Genomic DNA, 18,575 nt, shown 5'->3' with positions numbered 1-18,575 from the left:
TGTCTCTGGACATGATGATCATAACTGACATGTAGTGGCTGCAGGCCAGGCTGACAGTGTTCTACAATGTACGGAAACAGCACCCACAGCCGTGAGTTTCCTGGCCCAAGTATCAGTGGTGTCGAGTGTAGCAGCACCCTGCAGCCATGGAACAAGATCTTCCAGTCCTTCCCTTTTCATTAGTTGTTACATAGTCTCCACAGGGAATATGTGGTGTTTTTTCTGCTGTTTTTTTTTTTTTTTTTTTTTTTTTTTTTAATTTAGAGAATCTCTTCATTTTTTCATATAAAATTTCTGAGGAAGAAATAGTCAACTTTGAAAGTATTTGTGGTTGAGCAAATTTGTCAAGTAGATAGATTCCACCCCCAGGAATGGGTCATGTAAATCTTTTCTCTAACCTCTTCCCTTTGGGGAAGCCTTGAAACTGGTGCAGTTCTTCTCCTACCTCCCCTTCCTCAGACCTCTTTTCCCTAGGACCATTTTATTTTCAGTAAAGGCATGTCTGTTAAAAAGAAAATGAGCATTTGCAAGGCTGCCAGAAAGATGACTGTACTTCCATAAGGTCTCTTGGGATTTTTTTGGAGGTCCTGGCAGTGATGTTGGTGTTTGGTTGTGATGACTCCCTTTCAGTACTCCATCATGAGGCATGGTTAATTCAGAATGTTATCACCACCATTGTCCTAATGTCTGTTACCTCGGGAGCTATAACTTTGAGTCTCATAAATTCTAGCAAGTAGAAATCAGTACAAGTCATTTTCAGATTATAAACATTCTTTAGTTGTCCTGCCAAAGGTAATCATACTTGGCAGTGTTGACCTTTAAGGTGACCTGTGGGGTGTGACCCCCCACCCCATCCTCATGACTGCTGGTGTTTCTATTGCCTTCCTTCGTTCACTGTGGCACTTTGAGTTTTTGGTGGCAACCCACATAAATGAGCTGTAACTAACTTAGGCTGAAGGCAGTGTGCTAAAGGCTATTTGGGGGCTCCTAGATTTGGCAAGAATTTAGAGGTTCAGCTTAGAAAGGGCCAGCTCCTCTGACCCTGCCTGTTACTAGCAGCTAGGATGAGTTTGCACCCTGTGATGGCTGACCTTCTCAAGCAAGGTTCCAGGGCCCTGTGCCCTAGGCTGTACCACAGTGAGGAGAGAGGACTGGAGCCAGCCTTTCATTGTGCAACGAGTAGCATTGTTCCAAAACATGCTTTTAGAAACGGAGCATCAGTACTGGGCAGGCCAAAAAAAATGGCCGTTATCCACCACATCAGTGTCTGTGAGGTTCCCCTTGCTCCCAGGGCTAGAGGCCCTCTGTTCATCCCACTGAAACTGCCTCTGGGGAAGTCCATCAGCCCAACCCCCTTGCCCCTACCACTCGCTATCTTTTCCCTCCCCACTTTTTATCCGTAGAGCTGGGGCCAGCTCAGGGAGAGCAGTGGTGGTCCTGTTGTTACGGCAGCTTGCAGCTCAAGAGAGGTTCTGTATCCAGTTGAGACTGTTGGTTCAAGATTCCCCATTGGGATATGGCTAGAAGGAGAAGTTAAATTTTATAAGTGAAAGCTTGATTTTATAGAATTGCGTCATGAATGCTTTACTTCTAAGCAAATGTATTTAATATATCCTGAGTTATTCTAGATATCTGAAAGGTTTACATCTGTGACCTCTTAAGTTGTTTGTTTTTAGTATTATAGGTTTTCCTATCTTTTGTAAAAGAGTATACTAAACATTTAGCCTTTTTGTAACAATTAGAAATAACCATTGGAAGTCTTGCATTGATGTATGGATTGTATTTGTATTTGACTGCAGTGGATGTTTTCTTTGTTTAATTTCCAGTTTGAGACAGTGTTTTTGTCTTGCTAAGCAAGGTGTACATTCCAGTATACATTAGTTGGCTTTTATGAGTTATCCAGGAAACCTAACCACATTCCTACTGTTTGTATGGGAAAAGGAATTCTGATTTTAAGGTGATGGAAAATAAGCCCCTTTTTTATTAAAGTCCAGGGTTACTTTCCTCTGTCTTTTTCTAACCTCTGGGGGATGTGTTCTAACAACTAAGGCTGTGTATCGTGAGGGGATAACTCTTTTTCACTTACAATTCATAATATTATCAAGACATAAGAAATAATGACGCTTGGAGTGAAAACGGGCCTGCAGAAATATTTCTTGGTTAATAAGGGTAGTCACCCCCCACCGCCCCGCACTTGTGTTTTGAAACATTACTTGAATTCAGCTAACGTGGCTGAAGTAACGTTAATCAGCATCTCTTCTTAGTGTGTGACAAGTTTTATTTTTTCCCATATTAAGAAACTCTCAAGTGTGTTCATAATGCAGGATTTACTTCTGAGTAAACATGAATTGTCCTTCCTCTGTTTCAGGCCGGAGCCTCAACAGAAAGCTCCCTTGGTTCCTCCACCCCCGCCCCCTCCACCACCACCGCCTCTGGCAGACCCTGCGCCCCCGGAGCCAGAGGAGGAGATCCTGGGGTCAGACGATGAGGAGCAGGAGGACCCCGCAGACTACTGCAAAGGTGACGTGCCTGCCTTCCCCACCGGGAAAGGACGAGGGGCGTTAATGATGCAAACTCCTTGGTCTTTATTAAATTAGCCTCTTGGTGTCCATATCGTTAAAAATTTTTAGATCATTAAGTGTAGAATGCTACCTGACAATAGAAGAGATATCAGAAGGAAAATTTGTAAGAGAAACAAAATGAATACATGTGTGCGTACATATGCTGGATACTTTCAAGAGGATTTAAATCCACTGGTAGAATTTAAAAGATGGTATAAAGCAGGACTATTAAAGATAAAAACACAGTAAACCATCTGCGAAGAGAAGAGCACAGAAAGAGGGTATAAAGCCCCCACGGGAGGAGCCAATTAAACTGTTGTTCACTACATTGGATTTAAGCTTCTTGGCTTCGAAGAAGAATAAGGAACTGTTCCTTTCTCTGTGCAGCATTGAGTTACATAGTATTCATTGTCTGTGGAATGAAAGTCTGTCCATTTGTTTCCTGGCGTTGTACTCAACGAAAAAGACAGTTTGTGGGTTCTGCCATTGTGACGTAGTGGATTATGTTTTCAGCTATGATTTCACGGAATACATAGAAATTATTCAAGTGGAGTATTCTTGTATTGACGTTTCGTGAAGACCAAGAGCATATAGCTAAACTCTTAAAAAGCAAGCATATTGTGTGATGAGTATTGAAAACAGTTTGATCCAGATCCCATACTCTGTGTAGACTGGATCCCAAGGATCTAGGAGAAAGGAAAGGCAGTCCATTTGCTGCCTCTTCTTACTCACTTGGACTTTAATTCCCTCTAACAGAAAATTATCACAATCTAAATTCTTGAGTTCTGAACAGTTGATGAGACATTTATCTGCTACAAATTAAGGAAAATGTAAATCAGATTCTATACGGCTTAAGAATAGATGGCAGGAGATGCACACGTGTTCAGTCCATAAAGCATTAATGAGTCTGGCTCTGTTGTATCCTAGTGTCAATTTATCTAGTGATTGCAGGTCCTTTGTGTGTTGGTTAATGAACAATGTATTTTTTAGATATGAGAAAGCAAAAGTTAACATTCTGCTCTGAAAAGTTTAAGAAGGAATCTTCTGCTCTAAGGTGATTTTTCCATAGGTGTAGATTTCTACACATAGAATCATGTTTTCCTTAGAAAATGGAATGTTGATCTTTAGCATTTGTATGAGTAGTGATTATGACCCCAAAGGTAAAGATCTATGCCTTTTAATATGGAAAAGAAGGTGTTTTCCATCCTCCCTCTTAATTTGCATTTCTTCGTCTGAAAATGAAGTTATTTGAAGAGGAAATGCAACAACTGTCTTGATTTTGCTGCTTAGGCCAAAACATTAGGTTGGTGTGAAGGAACTGTTCTCTTCAGGTCATAGGTTCCCCACTGCTGGAATGAGAATATTTGCCTCACACCTGGCTTTTTTGTGGTATAGACCATAATAGATGTTTAAGATTACTGACAAATGCTTTCAAGGGGCCCATGGAGTTGATTTGGGATGTCCGGGAAAAGAACTGCCCCCACCCCCCAACAGAACAGATAAGTTTCCCACTGGAAACGGTTGAATTTAAGTTACCAACACATTGCTTTATCACCCCTGAGTACTTTAGTATGTTTTGCTTACAACCAAGTACATTCTCCTATGTTAACCACAATTCAAGTTCAGGAAGTTAATGTTGATATACTTCTACCATTCAATCCTCAGACTCCATTCAGGTTTTGCCAGTTGCCCAGTTTTGTTATTTTTGTGAAACCGATCCATTGAAGAATCACATTGCATTTTGTTTTCTTCGTCCCTTAGTCTGGAACAGTTCCTTAGTCTTTTCTGGGCTTTTATGGCTTTGACACTTTTGAAGATGTAGGCCAGTTATTTTGTATAATGTTTTCTCAATTTGGAATACCAAAATAGTGTTGTTCTGTGAGAAGCGTTCTTCTCATTGAATCCTATCAGATAGTACATGGTTTTTATTTATACCAGTACAGTTGGTATCAATCACTTGTTCAGGTTGGTGTCTGCCAGATAGCTCTACTGTAAAGTTACTCTTTACCCCCTGGTAATTAATAAACATTTTGTTGAGAGTTACTTTGAACCTTTGTAAATACTCTTTTTTCAAGAAATTTACTTCCTTCTTCCTCTTCTTTCTTTCTCTCCCTGTATTCTACCTATCCCTCCCTCCCATCCATCGGTCTTTGTATCTCGGATGTGCTCATTCACAGATTTCCTTTTTACTCAGTGGGTATAGTCATTTACTCTCCTAATTTGTTTTGATGCTGAGATTTTCCCAAACTGGCCATTAGGAGCCCCTTCAGGTTGATTCTCTGTCCTTTTGAAAAGATCATATCATTCTTTTTTTGTTCTACACATTATTTTTTCACTTAGTATATATTGAAGTCACTCTGTATCAGTACGTATAAAGCTGTGTCATTTGTTTTATTTATTATTTTCTTAGTTTAGCATAAATGTAAACCTTTATTCTTTAACTTAATTAATTTTTTTTTTTTTACAATTTTAAAGGTTACTTTCTTTTTACAGTTATTACAAAATATTGGCTCTATTCCCCGTGTTGTGTACAGTACATCCTCAAGCCTGTCTTACACCCAGTAGTTTATACCTCCCACTCCTCCACCCCTGTATTGCCCTTACCCACCTCCCCACTGGTGGTAACCATTAGTTTTTTCTCTGTATCTGTGAGTCTGCTTCTTTTTTGTTTTATTCACTAGTTTGTTTAGTGTGTTGTATTTTTTAGATTCCTCATATTAGTGATATCATACAGTATTTCTCTTTCTCTGACTTATTTCCCTTAGCACAGTGCCCTACAAGTCCATCCATGTTGCTGCAAATGGCAAAATTTTTCTTTTTAATGGCTGCGTAGTATTCCACTGTGTGTGTGTGTGTGTGTGTGTGTGTGTGTGTGTGTGTGTGTGTGTGTGTGTACCTTGTCGTCTTTATCTATTCTTCTGTTGATGGGAAAAGTCCCTATCATTCTTTAAATCCTTTCTTACTTTCAAATAAGATGTTCCTCATATACACTATTGATACTATGTATAAAATAGATTACTAACGAGAACATACTGTATAGCAGCAGTCCCCAACTTTTTTGGCACCAGGGACCAGTTTCATTGAAGATAATTTTTCCATGGACCAGGGATGGGGTGGGGGAATGGCTCAGGCAGTAGCGCGAGCCATGGGCAGTGGCAGGTGAAGCTTAGCTTGCCCGCCCGCCACTCACCTCTTGCTGTGCGGCCCAGTTCCTAACAGGCTGTGGACCGGTACCAGTTGGCAGCTTAGGGGTTGAGGACCCCTGCTGTATAGCACAGGGAGCTCTACTTAATGCACTGTGGTGATCTAAATGGGAAGGAAATCCAAAAAAGAGGGGATATATGTATAGCTGATTCATTTTGCTGTATAGTAGAAACTAACACAACATTGCCTAGCAACTATACTCCAATAAAAATTAATCAAAAAAAAAAAAAAAAGAAAGAAAGAAAAGGAAAGATGTTCCCAGTTCATCTTGTATTATCTGTACGCCAGCCCTGGAATCAGCTCTCTCCACAAGGAGGCCTGGTTTCTTTTAATGAAGAACAGTATTTAGAAAACAAGATCTGGGCATTAGATGAGAGAGATCATTACTATTGGGATGTCACTGCTTCTAGGTCTCTTAGCACAGAGCTAAGGACACACACACTTCCTTTATTTCTAAATATTTATTTCTCTTTTTATTTATGCATATATTACAATCCATGAGTTTAATATATCTCATTTCTACTGTAATGCCGGGGGATTCAGCTCAGTTTTATCCTTACCATATCTATAGTTTCTTTCTTTGGCAGTAAGAGACTAGGCTGTCATTATCCTCATTATGTTTACTGACCAGATTAATTTCCTTGTATGTCACTGCCGTTTTGGACATGTCTCCCCTGTCCTCAACACCTAGCCTGTCCTTAGACGTCCTTGGTCACTTGGCACTACCTAAGGGCTGTGGAGTGAGAGAGTTCAGGAAGAGGGAAGAGGAGGGATGCCTTTCACAGTCTAGGGGTGTGTTTTGCTTAGTCTGTGGAGGTGGCTTGTCTCTCTTCTGTCACTTCATGTCTCTGCTTGGAGAACCTCTGCCCCACCAGCCAGTCCTTAATAGTCCTGAAATAAAAGAAAACATTAGCAGAAACAAAATAGACCACATCTTTTCTCTCTCTTTACAAAAGACATTTTTGTTCATCATAGGAGTTTTAGGTATTTGGGGCGTCGGAGTGTGGAAGGTCACCTGGAATCCCATCACCTACCTTTAAAGCTGCAATAAGCATTTGGGCTCCTGCAATTCTGAATAATCATTCTTGACAAACCAAATTGTATCTTATACCGTCTTTTTACCTCTACCTTTTCAAGTCTTTCCTTATTCAAAGCTTGTGAAACTTAACGCCTTTTTAACCAAAAGGCCACTATTTAAACTTCTGATATTGCTAATGCATTATTCTTTGCTCCTTTCTGTTGTACTTGGCAGTCTCTGCAGCCTGGGAGTCTTCTTTTCCTTTCTTCTTTTCCTTTATTCACAGCTAGCATCTTCCTACCCATAAGTCCAGTGGGGGAGTATAGACTTTGGAGTCTGAAAGAGCTGGGTTCAAAATCTGGCCCTGTTGCTTTCCATTACTGTATCCTCGGACAAGTTACCTTTGCTGTAGGCTTTATTAGTTTCTTCATCTATAATGTCATCTCTCCATATAATAGAATATATAGCAGCACCTATCACTGATGATTTTTTGAGGAATAAAATGAGCTAAATATGTGAAGTAGGGCATACTACCTGATACATAGAAGATTCTTAAGAAATACAAATTTTATTTTCCTTAGTTCTGTTTTTGTTCCATCATTCTCTTCTTGGGTGTGTCCCTGTCTGTACTTTTGTGCTGACCCCCTTACCGGTCTTAGCTGCCTTGCTTGTGGTACGCTGGTTTCTCTGGCCTCTGCAGACAGAGTGGTCAGCACTGCTTCTCTCTCTCCTTGTTTTTCTATGCTACCTCTGGTCAGTTGTCTGGGGCAGGAACTGTAGCAGCAGGCTGTGTGGTTTATTCCGACTTTTTCTTCCAAGCCCAGAGTATAACAAGGGTCAGGCACAGGGTCAGCCTGTAAGCAAACAGTTCTAGGAGGCCCTTGTGTAATATTGTACTTGCTTGCTTTTTTAAGCTGAAAGCCTCTTCATCAGGGCAAAATCTCCTCCTCTGGGGAGATTTTAGCCTAATGTGGGTTTTCAGAGTGTGACCTGTACCACCTACATCAGAACGTTTCTAGACTGGACTCTTAAGTCTAGAATTTGAATCCTTGGGAGTAGGACCCGGATTCCAAGTATTTGACAGGTTCATCCAGTGATTTTTCTGCGCATTGAAGCTAAGGATGGCTCACCTGAGGCATGTACCATTCCTCTAAAACTCCGAATTTGTGACTAAGAGAAGTGACCCTTCCCTTTACTTCACACTGTGTGACTGATTGGCTGTGTAAGGGGAGTTACTGCTTTGAACGACCTGTGTTCTAAAATTTCCCCAGAACGCTCAGCACATATTTACTCCCAAGGACAAGTAAATGGTGAAAGTAACATCGCTTTGGTGTATCATGCTTGCCTGCACTGACTGACTCCTCAGAGATCCTGTTTTGTGGCGCTCCTAAATCATTTTTAGATAAGTTGGCACCTTGTATACAGTTTATCACTTGCATCGTTTCTGAAGACATCGATTTCAACATAGTTGTGGTCTGACTTGGTACTGAAGCATGTCATTTCCTTGTGCCTTCTTTGAATCCCTATCACATCTTATTTAGGCCCCTTCCTTTAGCACCCACGATAGTCTCCACTCCCCACGCCCGTAGCACTCAGCGTGATGTGTGGTTATACATTTATTTTTGCGTTTGTTTCTGAGCTCCTTCTCCTCCGTGTGAAAGATTGCTTGTGGTCAAGGGCTGTATGGTTTGTTAATCCCACTGCATTTGAACCATCTACTGTGCAGTAAGTAGTTCTGCTTGGGTGAAGAAATCGTCTCTGGTGTTAAGCTTCAACTAAGGGCAGGACAGCACTGGTGTTACCTGTGTATCTGAGAAGGCGTGTCAGGGTGAGGAGGTTGACATGCCATGAAGGGCACACAAATCAGAGTACAGATGCTTCATTTCTGCTTTAAATTTTCTTAAAATCATCCACAGTGCCCCCGAGCTCTTCTGTGGAAATTTGGGAATATCTCCTTCAAAACATAGGATAAACAATATGAATACTTGCACACTAGAAAAATGTCCAATGGCTTCCGTATACACAGATTGCCTCTACCCATGTGTGTGCATTTTCCATTTGCGAAAAGTTTACACAGGTTGAATTTTACTAAGTCTCAAAATGTAATGTTGGTGGTTATAATTTCTTATTGGTCTTGTTTCTCTCCCCAGAATCTATGACTTACGACTATTTTATAGCTTCAGGGTTTTTTTTTTTTTTTGGTTTTGGTTTTTTTTAAGAAAAAAAAGCAATATACATTACATGAAGTTTCCTTAGAAATGGTATCATGTAGCTCAAGTATTTTATGACAATGTAGTCTTTTTAATTTTTTTTTTTTTTTTTTTACAGTAGGTCCCTGTTGGTTGTCTGTTTTATTTTATTTATTTATTTAAGGTTGGGGTTTTTCTTTTGGTTTTTTTGACCCTGAGGCATGTGGGATCTTAGCTCCCTGACCAGGGATTGAACCTGCATCCCCTGAATTGGAAGGCGAAGTGTTAACCACTGGACCGCCCGGGAAGTCCCTGGTTGTCTATTTTAAATATAGCATTGTGTACGTGACAATCCCAAACTCCCAATCTATCCCCACCGCCCCCCTTTTCCCCTGGTAACCATAAATTCATTTTCTAAGTCTGTGAGTCTGTTTCTGTTTTGAAAACATTCATTTGCATCTTTTTTTTTTTTAGATTCCACATATAAGCGACATCATTTATTTGTCTTTCTCTGTCAGACTTACATCACTTAGTATGATAATCTCCAGGTCCATCCAGAAATGTAGTCTTTAGTTTCTGTTCTTTTTGAGATAAGTAAAAGATAACCTTTATTCATTCACAGTTCTATTCCTTAAAACCACTAATGCTGCATGAATACTTAATTCACCACGGTGGTATGCGTTTTTAAAAATTGGTAGGCTTAATTTGGCTTACTTGAAGCCTTGAGAAGAGACTCTGCTTATCTATGTGAAGAAGGTAATACGCCCTTGAATTTATTACATGAGGCTTCATTGCATTCCTTTCGTGGAGACTGAGGCTATTCCAACACCTGTCAGGCCCCTTGCTGTGAATCACTACTGACATGGGTATTTATTATTGATCACTAAGTTTTAGTTAGCCTAACGATTGAATTCTTTGAGGCTTTCCTATATGTAAAGTGTTGTATTTTACTACAGGGGTTGTAAAGATAAATGAGAAACAGTCTGTATTTTCTAGGAGTTCATGGCCTCATAGACTTTGCCAGTAGAATGTGAGCTGCTTCACAGCAGAGCCTTACCTATCTTGTTGCTTCCTGCTCCTCACTAGAACCAAGATAGACCAGTCTGTGGCCTGTTGACTATGGAATGAATGAATGAATGGACTAGATTAAGAAGCTACTTAAGTGCCTTTCTTCACCTTTTTTGTGTGGTTAACTAATTATAAGAGGAGGAAAAAGGAAAATTTGTGAGGATATGAAAGGAATGAAGTTGTATTTGGTTAGAGGTAAAAGAAAAGACTTTATAGAAAATGTAAAGGGGGCCTTGCCAGTTAAGAAGAATTGGACTTTGTTGATGGGGGTGGGCATTTCTCTGGCCAAATCCTGGAGCGTGGGAGAGGTGTCTCTGGGAAGCTTTTGTTTTCCTACCAAATGGGCAACATATAGATCAGGTTGAAGAGTAATTTGGGAGCATCATGTAGAGGATAAATATGAGGATGAGAAATTTATACATGAAGTAAATTAAAACATCATCTAGAAATACATTTTTTGAAAACCCAAAGGAAGGCAGAATGGAAGAAGCAGCCTTGGGAGTCCCCTGGCTAGTGGGTATGATTTGGCGCTTTCACTGCCGAGGGTGCAGGTTCAACCCTGGTCAGGGAACTGAGATCCCACAAGCTGTGTGGCCAAAAAAAAAGGCAAAAGAACCTTTCTGGTATGATCAGCTCGCTTTTTAAAAATGTATTTAGGGTGAAAGAGCTATAGCAAAATGTCAGCAGTAAGGTGTGAAGTTGGTGTGGAGGTTTCTTCTTTTCTATATACTTTTATGTCTAGTTGTTGTAGCACCGTTTGTTGAAAAGACACTTCTTTCCCTATGGAGTTGCCTGGTGCCTTTGTAAATAAATTCACTGTATGTATTAGGGTTTATTTATGGACTCTTTTCTGTTCCATTCCACTTTTGGTCTGTGTGTGCCCTTTATTCCACACTGCCTTGATTTGTGTAGCTTTATATAGTAAGTCTTGAACTGGATAGTGGATGCCCTCCAACTTTGTGCTTCTCTTCCAGAATGGGTTTTGACTTGTCTAGTTCCTTTGTATTTATGTATAATGTCTGCCTCAGCTTATAAATACAAATATTTTACATGTCTTTAGTAGTATTGATCTTCTAATCCATGGTAGAGGAGCAACATTTGCCATCCCTGAAGTCTCTTTGGCATGTGGATTATTTCCAGATGAAAAGGCCCAAAAGACTCAGGAAGAAACTTTGACTTTCCCCCAAATGCCTAAAAGAACTTAGATAGAGGGCATGTTCCCTGACAGGAAGAGAGCTGTTATCAGAGGTATCTGCAAAGAATTTGGGCTAGGTGTGATGGGGGGAGTCAGCAGAGCCTAGAAATCAGAGTCCACTCTGTGTCTGTGTCACAGCCATTTACCAAGTATTTGCTTTTTCATCTCCATGTGAATGGCCTTCCTTCCCTTTGAAGTCCCAAATCACTACCCCCAACATTCTGAAGATGGTATTTAAGACGAAGGCTTTGGTCGGTTTGGAGAGTTACCCAGTTTTCCTGGGCCTTTCCCGTGTATAAACGTCATTAAACTGTTGTTTGACTTTTCTCCTTTTAGCCTGTCAATTTAATTCTTAGACCAGCTAGAACAACCTAGAAAGGTAGAAGAAATTTCTGCCTCCCAGACACCACTAACATCTATGTGTCCATTTAGTACCAAATTGGTCAACTGGACTCACGCCAGGGTTCTAGCCCAGGCCGAGACCCCTGGTCTCAACCAGGGAGGTTCTTTTTCCATCAGATCCATGCAGCCGTAGAGGTTCTTTTTGCGTCAGATTCTTGCAGCCGTAATGAAACCCTTGCTGAGACTGGAACACCACACACTTTATTCAATGGCCAAAGAAAGGAGAAGCAGGAACTTAGTTCAAAGATTAACTTCTCAAGCCAATCCGGGTGGAGACACCAAATCTCTAGGTGGGTCGAGGTAAAATGGAGGGATTTGGATAGAGTGAGAGGAATATTCCTGAGTTATCAGAGAACAGGAGTGTGGTTTGGACCTGGAACTGATGCAGCTCTCCTCTTTAGTTCTTGTTTGGGCTTTTCTGGTTGTTGTCTTGGCAGTCATAACTGTCAAGGTGCTGAGGGGTGTGTCATTTAGCATGCTAATGTATTACAGTGAGTGTGTAATGAGGCTTACGGTCTGCTGGAAGTCAGATCTTCTGCCATCTTGGGCCTTGTTGGTTCTAACCAGTTCTTTTTTTTTTTTTTTTTCTGTTTGCAGTGTCCCCCTGAAACTTAGAGTAATTGGTCTCTAGAAAAAGATTTTTTAAAAGAAAAAAAAAAGAGTAACTGGTTTCTGTTTGTGGGAGGGAGGGGCTGGGGTAAGATTCTGGGGCCACAGCCTTGGTAACACATTTATTTATGTCTTTAATTTCTTTCAGCAACGTTTTATGTTTTTTTAGTGTGGAGGTCTTGCACATATTTAAATTTTTTCCTCTCTTTTGTTTTTTGATGATATGTAGAAATATAATTAATTCATTGACCATGTGTCCTGTATCTAGGCTAAATTTGTTTGCCAATTCTATTTGTGTGATCTGTGTAGATTTTTTGGATTTTCTGCACAAGCATTTATCATTTCACTGCAAATAGTTTTCTTTTCCTTAGCATTCTTTATGTTTCTTTCTTGCTTCATTGCTCCATCCATGCACGAGATTGAATAAAAGTGGTAGGAGAAGACATCTGTGTCTTGTTTCTGATCTTACAGCAAATGTGTTGATTTTCAAAAAGATCTGTTTCTTAGGTTGTGACGGATCCCATAGACTTAAAAGTAAAACGAAAAGCATAAGGCTTACAAAAAGAAAAAAAGTAGAAGTCTTCAAAGCCTTGGAGTAGGGAAAGATTTTGTTGAGAGAATACAAGAGGTATTAAGGTTAAAAAAATTAAAAATTGGATTTCATCCTAATAAAAAGTCCTTTGCTGATTAAGAGACATTTTGAAAAATGAAATGAACAGCTTCAGAGTGGAAGAAAATAATTGCAATATATATAGTTGACAAAGACCATGAATCGGAGACTATATCAGGAAACTGAGATTTTGGAGAAATGTTCTTTGTATTAACTAGGGCATATACGTTTGTCAGATATTAGGGAATTGTATATCTAGACTGCAGGATTTCTCTATCTCTCTTTTTTTAAACTGTCTTTTATTTGTTTTCTGCATTGAGCATATATTTCTTTGTAGATAGAAAAAACATGGTTAAAGAAGAACTTAGCAGTGAGGAACCATTGCAGGTTTTGAACAGGGAAGTGCTGTTCTTAAGGAAGAATAATTTGAAATCTTAAATGACTGGAGTTGGAGAGAGAGAATTTGTATATAAGGAGAAGACAAAAGCAAACAACATCACAGAGATAGCATCTTTATCATTTGATAAACTATGGCACATAGAGGACAACAATGAGAAAAATTCCAAGTCTTCAATTCTGGGGTGAGTGGAAGAAGAACAGTACTTTAGTACTTCCTGGGCATCATGGGGAAAAAAAAGAGGACTCTGAATTTTGAAACTGCTTGTCTTTTCTTCTTAGTTTCAGATATTATTTGGCTGTTCAAAAGCCCAGAGCCAAATGTTCAGTCCATCTCTAACAACTGAACAGGAATTTACAGCATGCGTTCTGTGTCCTGACTTCACTGCAGCATTATTCTATTTTATTTTTTCTGGGCTCTTTTTTCTTCACCCCAGTTTCCTTCTAATTTTATCTCTTGTATTGTGGTTTTATAAACTGCCTCAATTCTTTATTGAAAAGAAGTGGATTTGGTACTATTAACAGGAACAAGTGAAATGAAATCACAGTTGGTCTGGGGGAATATGGATGAGTTTGACTTTATTCATTTGAATTTAACGAAACTGCTGGAGAAGTCAAGAAGGCAGCTGGAGATACGAATCGGGGGCTCAGAAGAGAGGGCAGGCAGACGGTGTGGTAAAGAATTTAACATTGCCGAAAGAGAAGTCTGGCTTTTGCCCTGAACTCCTAGGTGATAGTCTCTAAGCCCTTGGCATGTCTGCCTGGTTAGTGTCTTCTTTGCCTGGGCCTTGGGCCGCACACAGTAATGTAACAGTGATTGGTGCCGGGTGGGGGCTTTCGCCACTTGTGAACCCTGAGGTTTGCCATGTTTCCAGTCCACCATGTCTACATCACGGAGCCCTAATAAAACCTCTGGGCCCCGAGGCTTGGCTGAACTGCTCTGGTTGGCAGTACTCTGTGTGCCTTGTCGTGTGTCATTAACTGCAGGAATCAACAGTGTCCTTTGGGAGAGGACACTCGGAAGCTCTGAACTTGGGGCCCTTCTTGATTCTGCCCCAGGCGTCTCTTCCTTTGACTCACATTAAGTGATAGCCCTTATGCTATAATAAACTGTAACCATGAGTTTAACTGCCTTCCGTGTCTTCCATGAGTTCTTGTCGCATATTAATTCCTGGAACTGAGCACGGTGTTCGGACGCTCCAAACCTGCCTCTGGTGTCAGTAGTGAGGGTGGCCTTTGGGACCCGTAGACCCTACAGTTCTGTCAGAAATGAGCATGGTCTTGTGGACTGTTCCAGACCTTACACAAGTATATAGATTTGATAGGAGATTGTATAATTGTATATAAGGAGTGTTAAGTGAATACAAAAGACGCAGGGAGCCGGTCCGGTGGGGAGCCTTTGAGAAATGCCGTGGCGCACGAGAGGAGAAGGGACAAGTGGAAGAGCAGGCGGAGACGTCAGGCAGGCGGGGGAGCAGCCAAAGGGCGGCGTTCACCTCGACGGCGCAGGCGCAGGCTGAGGAGCTGCGAAGGTGCGGCTGTGTTATTCCCAACTTATTCCCAACGAAGAATTCCTCGGCACGCTCCGTTGTGTAAACTGAAGTTTTCATCTCTTGAGTGTGGATGGAGGCCTGCTTGCGCTCATTCTAAATGTCAGTGGTTCTTGTCCCCTCCTGTCAGCCCCCTGCGTGGTCTGCCCCCTTGGATCTGGACATCCCCAGAAGAGGTGCCGCAGGCTCTGGGCCAGAGTCACCGTGTGACGTCTGTCGTGATCTTTCCCGTTCCTTGTTCCTGTGGTCCTGCCAGCACCCACTGTGAGGTGCGCTTGTCCGTGCCCCCGGGGCTCTCCCCACTGTACTCAGGACCAGAGCAGGATTGTGTGGTATAGGTACTGAGAGGGCCCAGCCCAGGTGCCCCCATGCCTGTGCCCCTGCACCCTGCCCTTTGTGGGTCCTCCAGCTGTCCCACGGCCCTTCTCTCCGCTGGCCTGCACCACTGGTCCCTGGAGTCTGGTTTCAGAAAGAGTGCACAGTCAACGCGATGGCTTCGCTTCTTGTCTTTCTCTGTCCCACCGTCCCTCCCTGCCTTGTGGGCTCACTGGAGCATAAAATCCCTTCCTTTTCCTAGCTCCAAACAGAAACATTCTTGCACTTTGCCTCCTTGGGGCTGTTCACTGATTCCCTGGGCAGGCCCAGGCATGTTGGATCCTTATTTGGCATCTAAGGTACGATTCTAAATATTACAAACAGAACCTGGTAATGGGCAAGTTTTGGAGTAATTTATTTGGTCTCTTTCTTAAAATTTATTTTTACTGAGATATAATTGATGTATTTCAGTTTTAAGCTGTACATAGTGTAGGTCGAGATGTTTATTTGATACATTACATATTGCAAGATGATTGCCACCATACCACCTCTGTCATATCACATAATTATTTTTTCTTTTTTGTGGTGGGAACAGTTAAGATCTTGTTTCTTAGCAGCATTGAAGTTTATAATACATCATTGTTGTCTATATTTTCTCCTTAGTTTCCCATCTGAGGCTAGTATAAAAAAGGACTGTATTCTTAGGTACCTTATCCAGGTTTTTCATGATGATTTTTCTATCTCTCTGTATTAGATCCTGTTTCAGCCTGGAATGTAAAAGATTATAATGAAATAAAGAAGTTTCAGATTTTGTTGGAATTTTTTGTTGACTAGGAAGGAGTAATCGAAAATTTGCCATTTTTTCCCCACATACAATTTTTTTTTATTGATTACGTAAGGTACACCCCTCTAAAGGGTACACTTCAGTGTTTTTTAATATATTCACAGAACTGTGCAACTGCTACCACTGATTCCAGAACATTTTTATCACGCCCCAAAGAGACACAGGTTCAGTAGCAGTCAGTCCCCATCCCTCTTCCTCCCAGTCCATGGCAGCTACTCATCTACTTTCTGTCTCTATGGATTTTGTTATTCTGGACATTTCATATAAACAGAATCATATAGTCTGTGGCCGGCCTTTTTTTTTAAAGCATGTTTTCAAGTTTTATTCATATTGTAGCATATATTAGTACTTTATTCCTTTTTATTCTGAATAATATGTTCTATAGTCTGGGTATATGACATTTTGTTTATCCATTCATCAGTTGATGTACGTTTGGGTTGTTCCACTTCGGAGGTGTTTTGAATATGCTCCTTTGAACATTTGTATATGAGTTTTTGAGTGGACATATGTTTTCCATTTCAGATATATACCTAGGAGTAGAATTGTTCGGTAATATTATAACTCCACGTTTAACCTCTTGAGGAACTGCCAGATTGTTTTTCCAAAGCAGCTACATCACTGTGTATTCCTGCCAGCACCTTATACGGGGGTTATAGTTTCCCCGCATCCTCACCAGCATTTGTTACTCTTTTTTATTTTGTCCATCCTAGTGGGTTTTAAGTGGTCTCTCACTGTGATTTTGATGTTGATTTACCAAACGACTGTTGATGTTGAGCATCTTTTCATGTGCCTATTGGCCATTTATATATCTTCTTTGGAGTTGCTGCGTTAAGTATGGGCGTGTGTGCATGCACATGTGCAAGCGTACGCACACACGTGTTATTGCTAAGATTGTGACCCATGAGTACACATGTTGTTCTATTTATGAGGATGCATGAGAGTGTTCCTTCACTCTCAGTGCCTGGAAAAGCTGTACCATTACTGTGTCACAATATGTTGTTGATGTTTTTAATACCATGACTGTTGTGTTGCCCCTGTTTGCTTGTTGGCTTTCAGTGTTAGGAAGTACTGTGTGAATTGAGGTTCATACCTGCAGTTCTGAGTGATCTTAAGTATATACTACTGTAGCTATTTATTTAAACTCTTATTTGCTAGTTCAAAAAATTATTATGAAAGTGGTATATGGTAGTGTTAAAAAGTTCAAACAAAATAGGAAGCAAAAAATTAAAATTCTCAGTTTTTGTATTTGACAGTCTGTTCCACAGTCAGCTTCTCCAAGGTGAATTAAAGGGGTTTCAAGTTTCATAGGTATCCTCCCAGAAATTAATGTGTGTATATGCATATCCATATATGTATAACTTCCATAAAAGAGATTGATCTGCGTGTGCTTTCCCATGCTGTGCTATGCTATTTCCTTTCAGTAATATTTGTGGTTGCATTTTCGTGAATCTACATATAGTTCTTCATCATTGTTTCCTGCGTAATACTCTGTTCTTTGTGCTTACTTTGATTAAGTAGCTTTATAGTGATTAGACATTTATGTGTGCTCACCTTTCATTATTGTAAATAATGCCACTGGGAACCCTTTGTATATTCACTTATGGGTTTGTCCTAAGCATAAATTTGTAGGTGAGATTAGCTAGTTTGAAGCATAGTGCATTTTCATTTTAAAACATGTCACCAGTTGGCCTCCAAAAAGACTATACTGATTTACACACTTACCAGAAGAAGTATGTCAGTGTGGCTCCACGCAGCACCGCTGTCTTTACACGATATCCCCAGTAATCTCTTGTTTTTATTTTACTCATTTGATTATTAGTAAGACTGGCCATTTGTATTTAGTATTTTTGAAAAATTGTGTCCATATTATTTTTGACCATTGGGTTTTTAAAACTTGCCTTTATTCTTTTTGTGTCATGTGATCTTGTATTTGGCTTTTTAAAAGAGGTTTTAGTTCTTTGATTATAATTTCTTCATGTCTTGATTGTACTTTACTCTTCTTTGCACTTTTATGCTAATTAAAATAATTTTACCTATTTTCCTTTTATTGATCCTGTGAGCAGCCTACTTGGCTTTATTTACTGTACCACCCAAATTTACTGTGACCTTTAAACTGAATATCTCATCAGGCTACCAAAATTCTTCCCTAGGACAATAGTAATTTTTCCTTTTTTGGTAACACACTAATAAGATGGTGGTGTTCCTTCCAAGACTGTTAAGTCTGAGGCATAAAAGGAAGAGTGTTTTCAAGAAGGAAGGATTTAATAATAGCAGTATTCAGTTAAGCCGTAGTTTGAAGATGAAGGCTGAGAAAAGGTCAGTGAGCTGCTTGTGGGGAGGGTCCCCATTGGTTGGGGCCAGTGATGGATCATGCAGATGTCAAGGTGAGGATGCACTGGAGAGAGCATAACAGATACTTCGGTGAAATTTAGCAATGAAGTGAAGAGAAGACTAGCTTGTAGGGGGTGAGGTCAGATATGCACAGGAGGAAGTTGATTTTAAGACAGGGTACCTGAGCCTATTTCTAGGCAGAAGAGAAGAAATCTGAGGAAAGGTTGGAGAGCCAACAAGGAAGGAATTAGATGAGTAATTTTTGGAGGTAGTGGGTTGATCT

The 18,575-nt window shown here is 40.5% G+C and overlaps 1 protein-coding gene across 11 annotated transcripts in view; it reads left to right on the top strand.

The window, feature by feature from the left end:
• The window catches only part of SRPK2 (SRSF protein kinase 2), a 227,021-nt gene that overhangs the window by 150,832 nt on the left and 57,614 nt on the right, over positions 1-18,575 (top strand). For all 11 annotated transcript variants that reach the window (XM_067042808.1, XM_067042814.1, XM_067042813.1 and 8 more), the window contains one exon: positions 2,369-2,520. In XM_067042808.1, coding sequence (XP_066898909.1) covers positions 2,369-2,520 — 152 coding nt within the window. The remainder of the gene's footprint in view (positions 1-2,368; positions 2,521-18,575) is intronic.

This window comes from Kogia breviceps, chromosome 9, assembly GCF_026419965.1.
Source record: "Kogia breviceps isolate mKogBre1 chromosome 9, mKogBre1 haplotype 1, whole genome shotgun sequence".
NCBI classification, from domain to species: domain Eukaryota; kingdom Metazoa; phylum Chordata; class Mammalia; order Artiodactyla; family Physeteridae; genus Kogia; species Kogia breviceps.
Note: the sequence above shows the minus strand (reverse complement) of the source record. Positions and strands in the feature narration are given on the sequence as shown.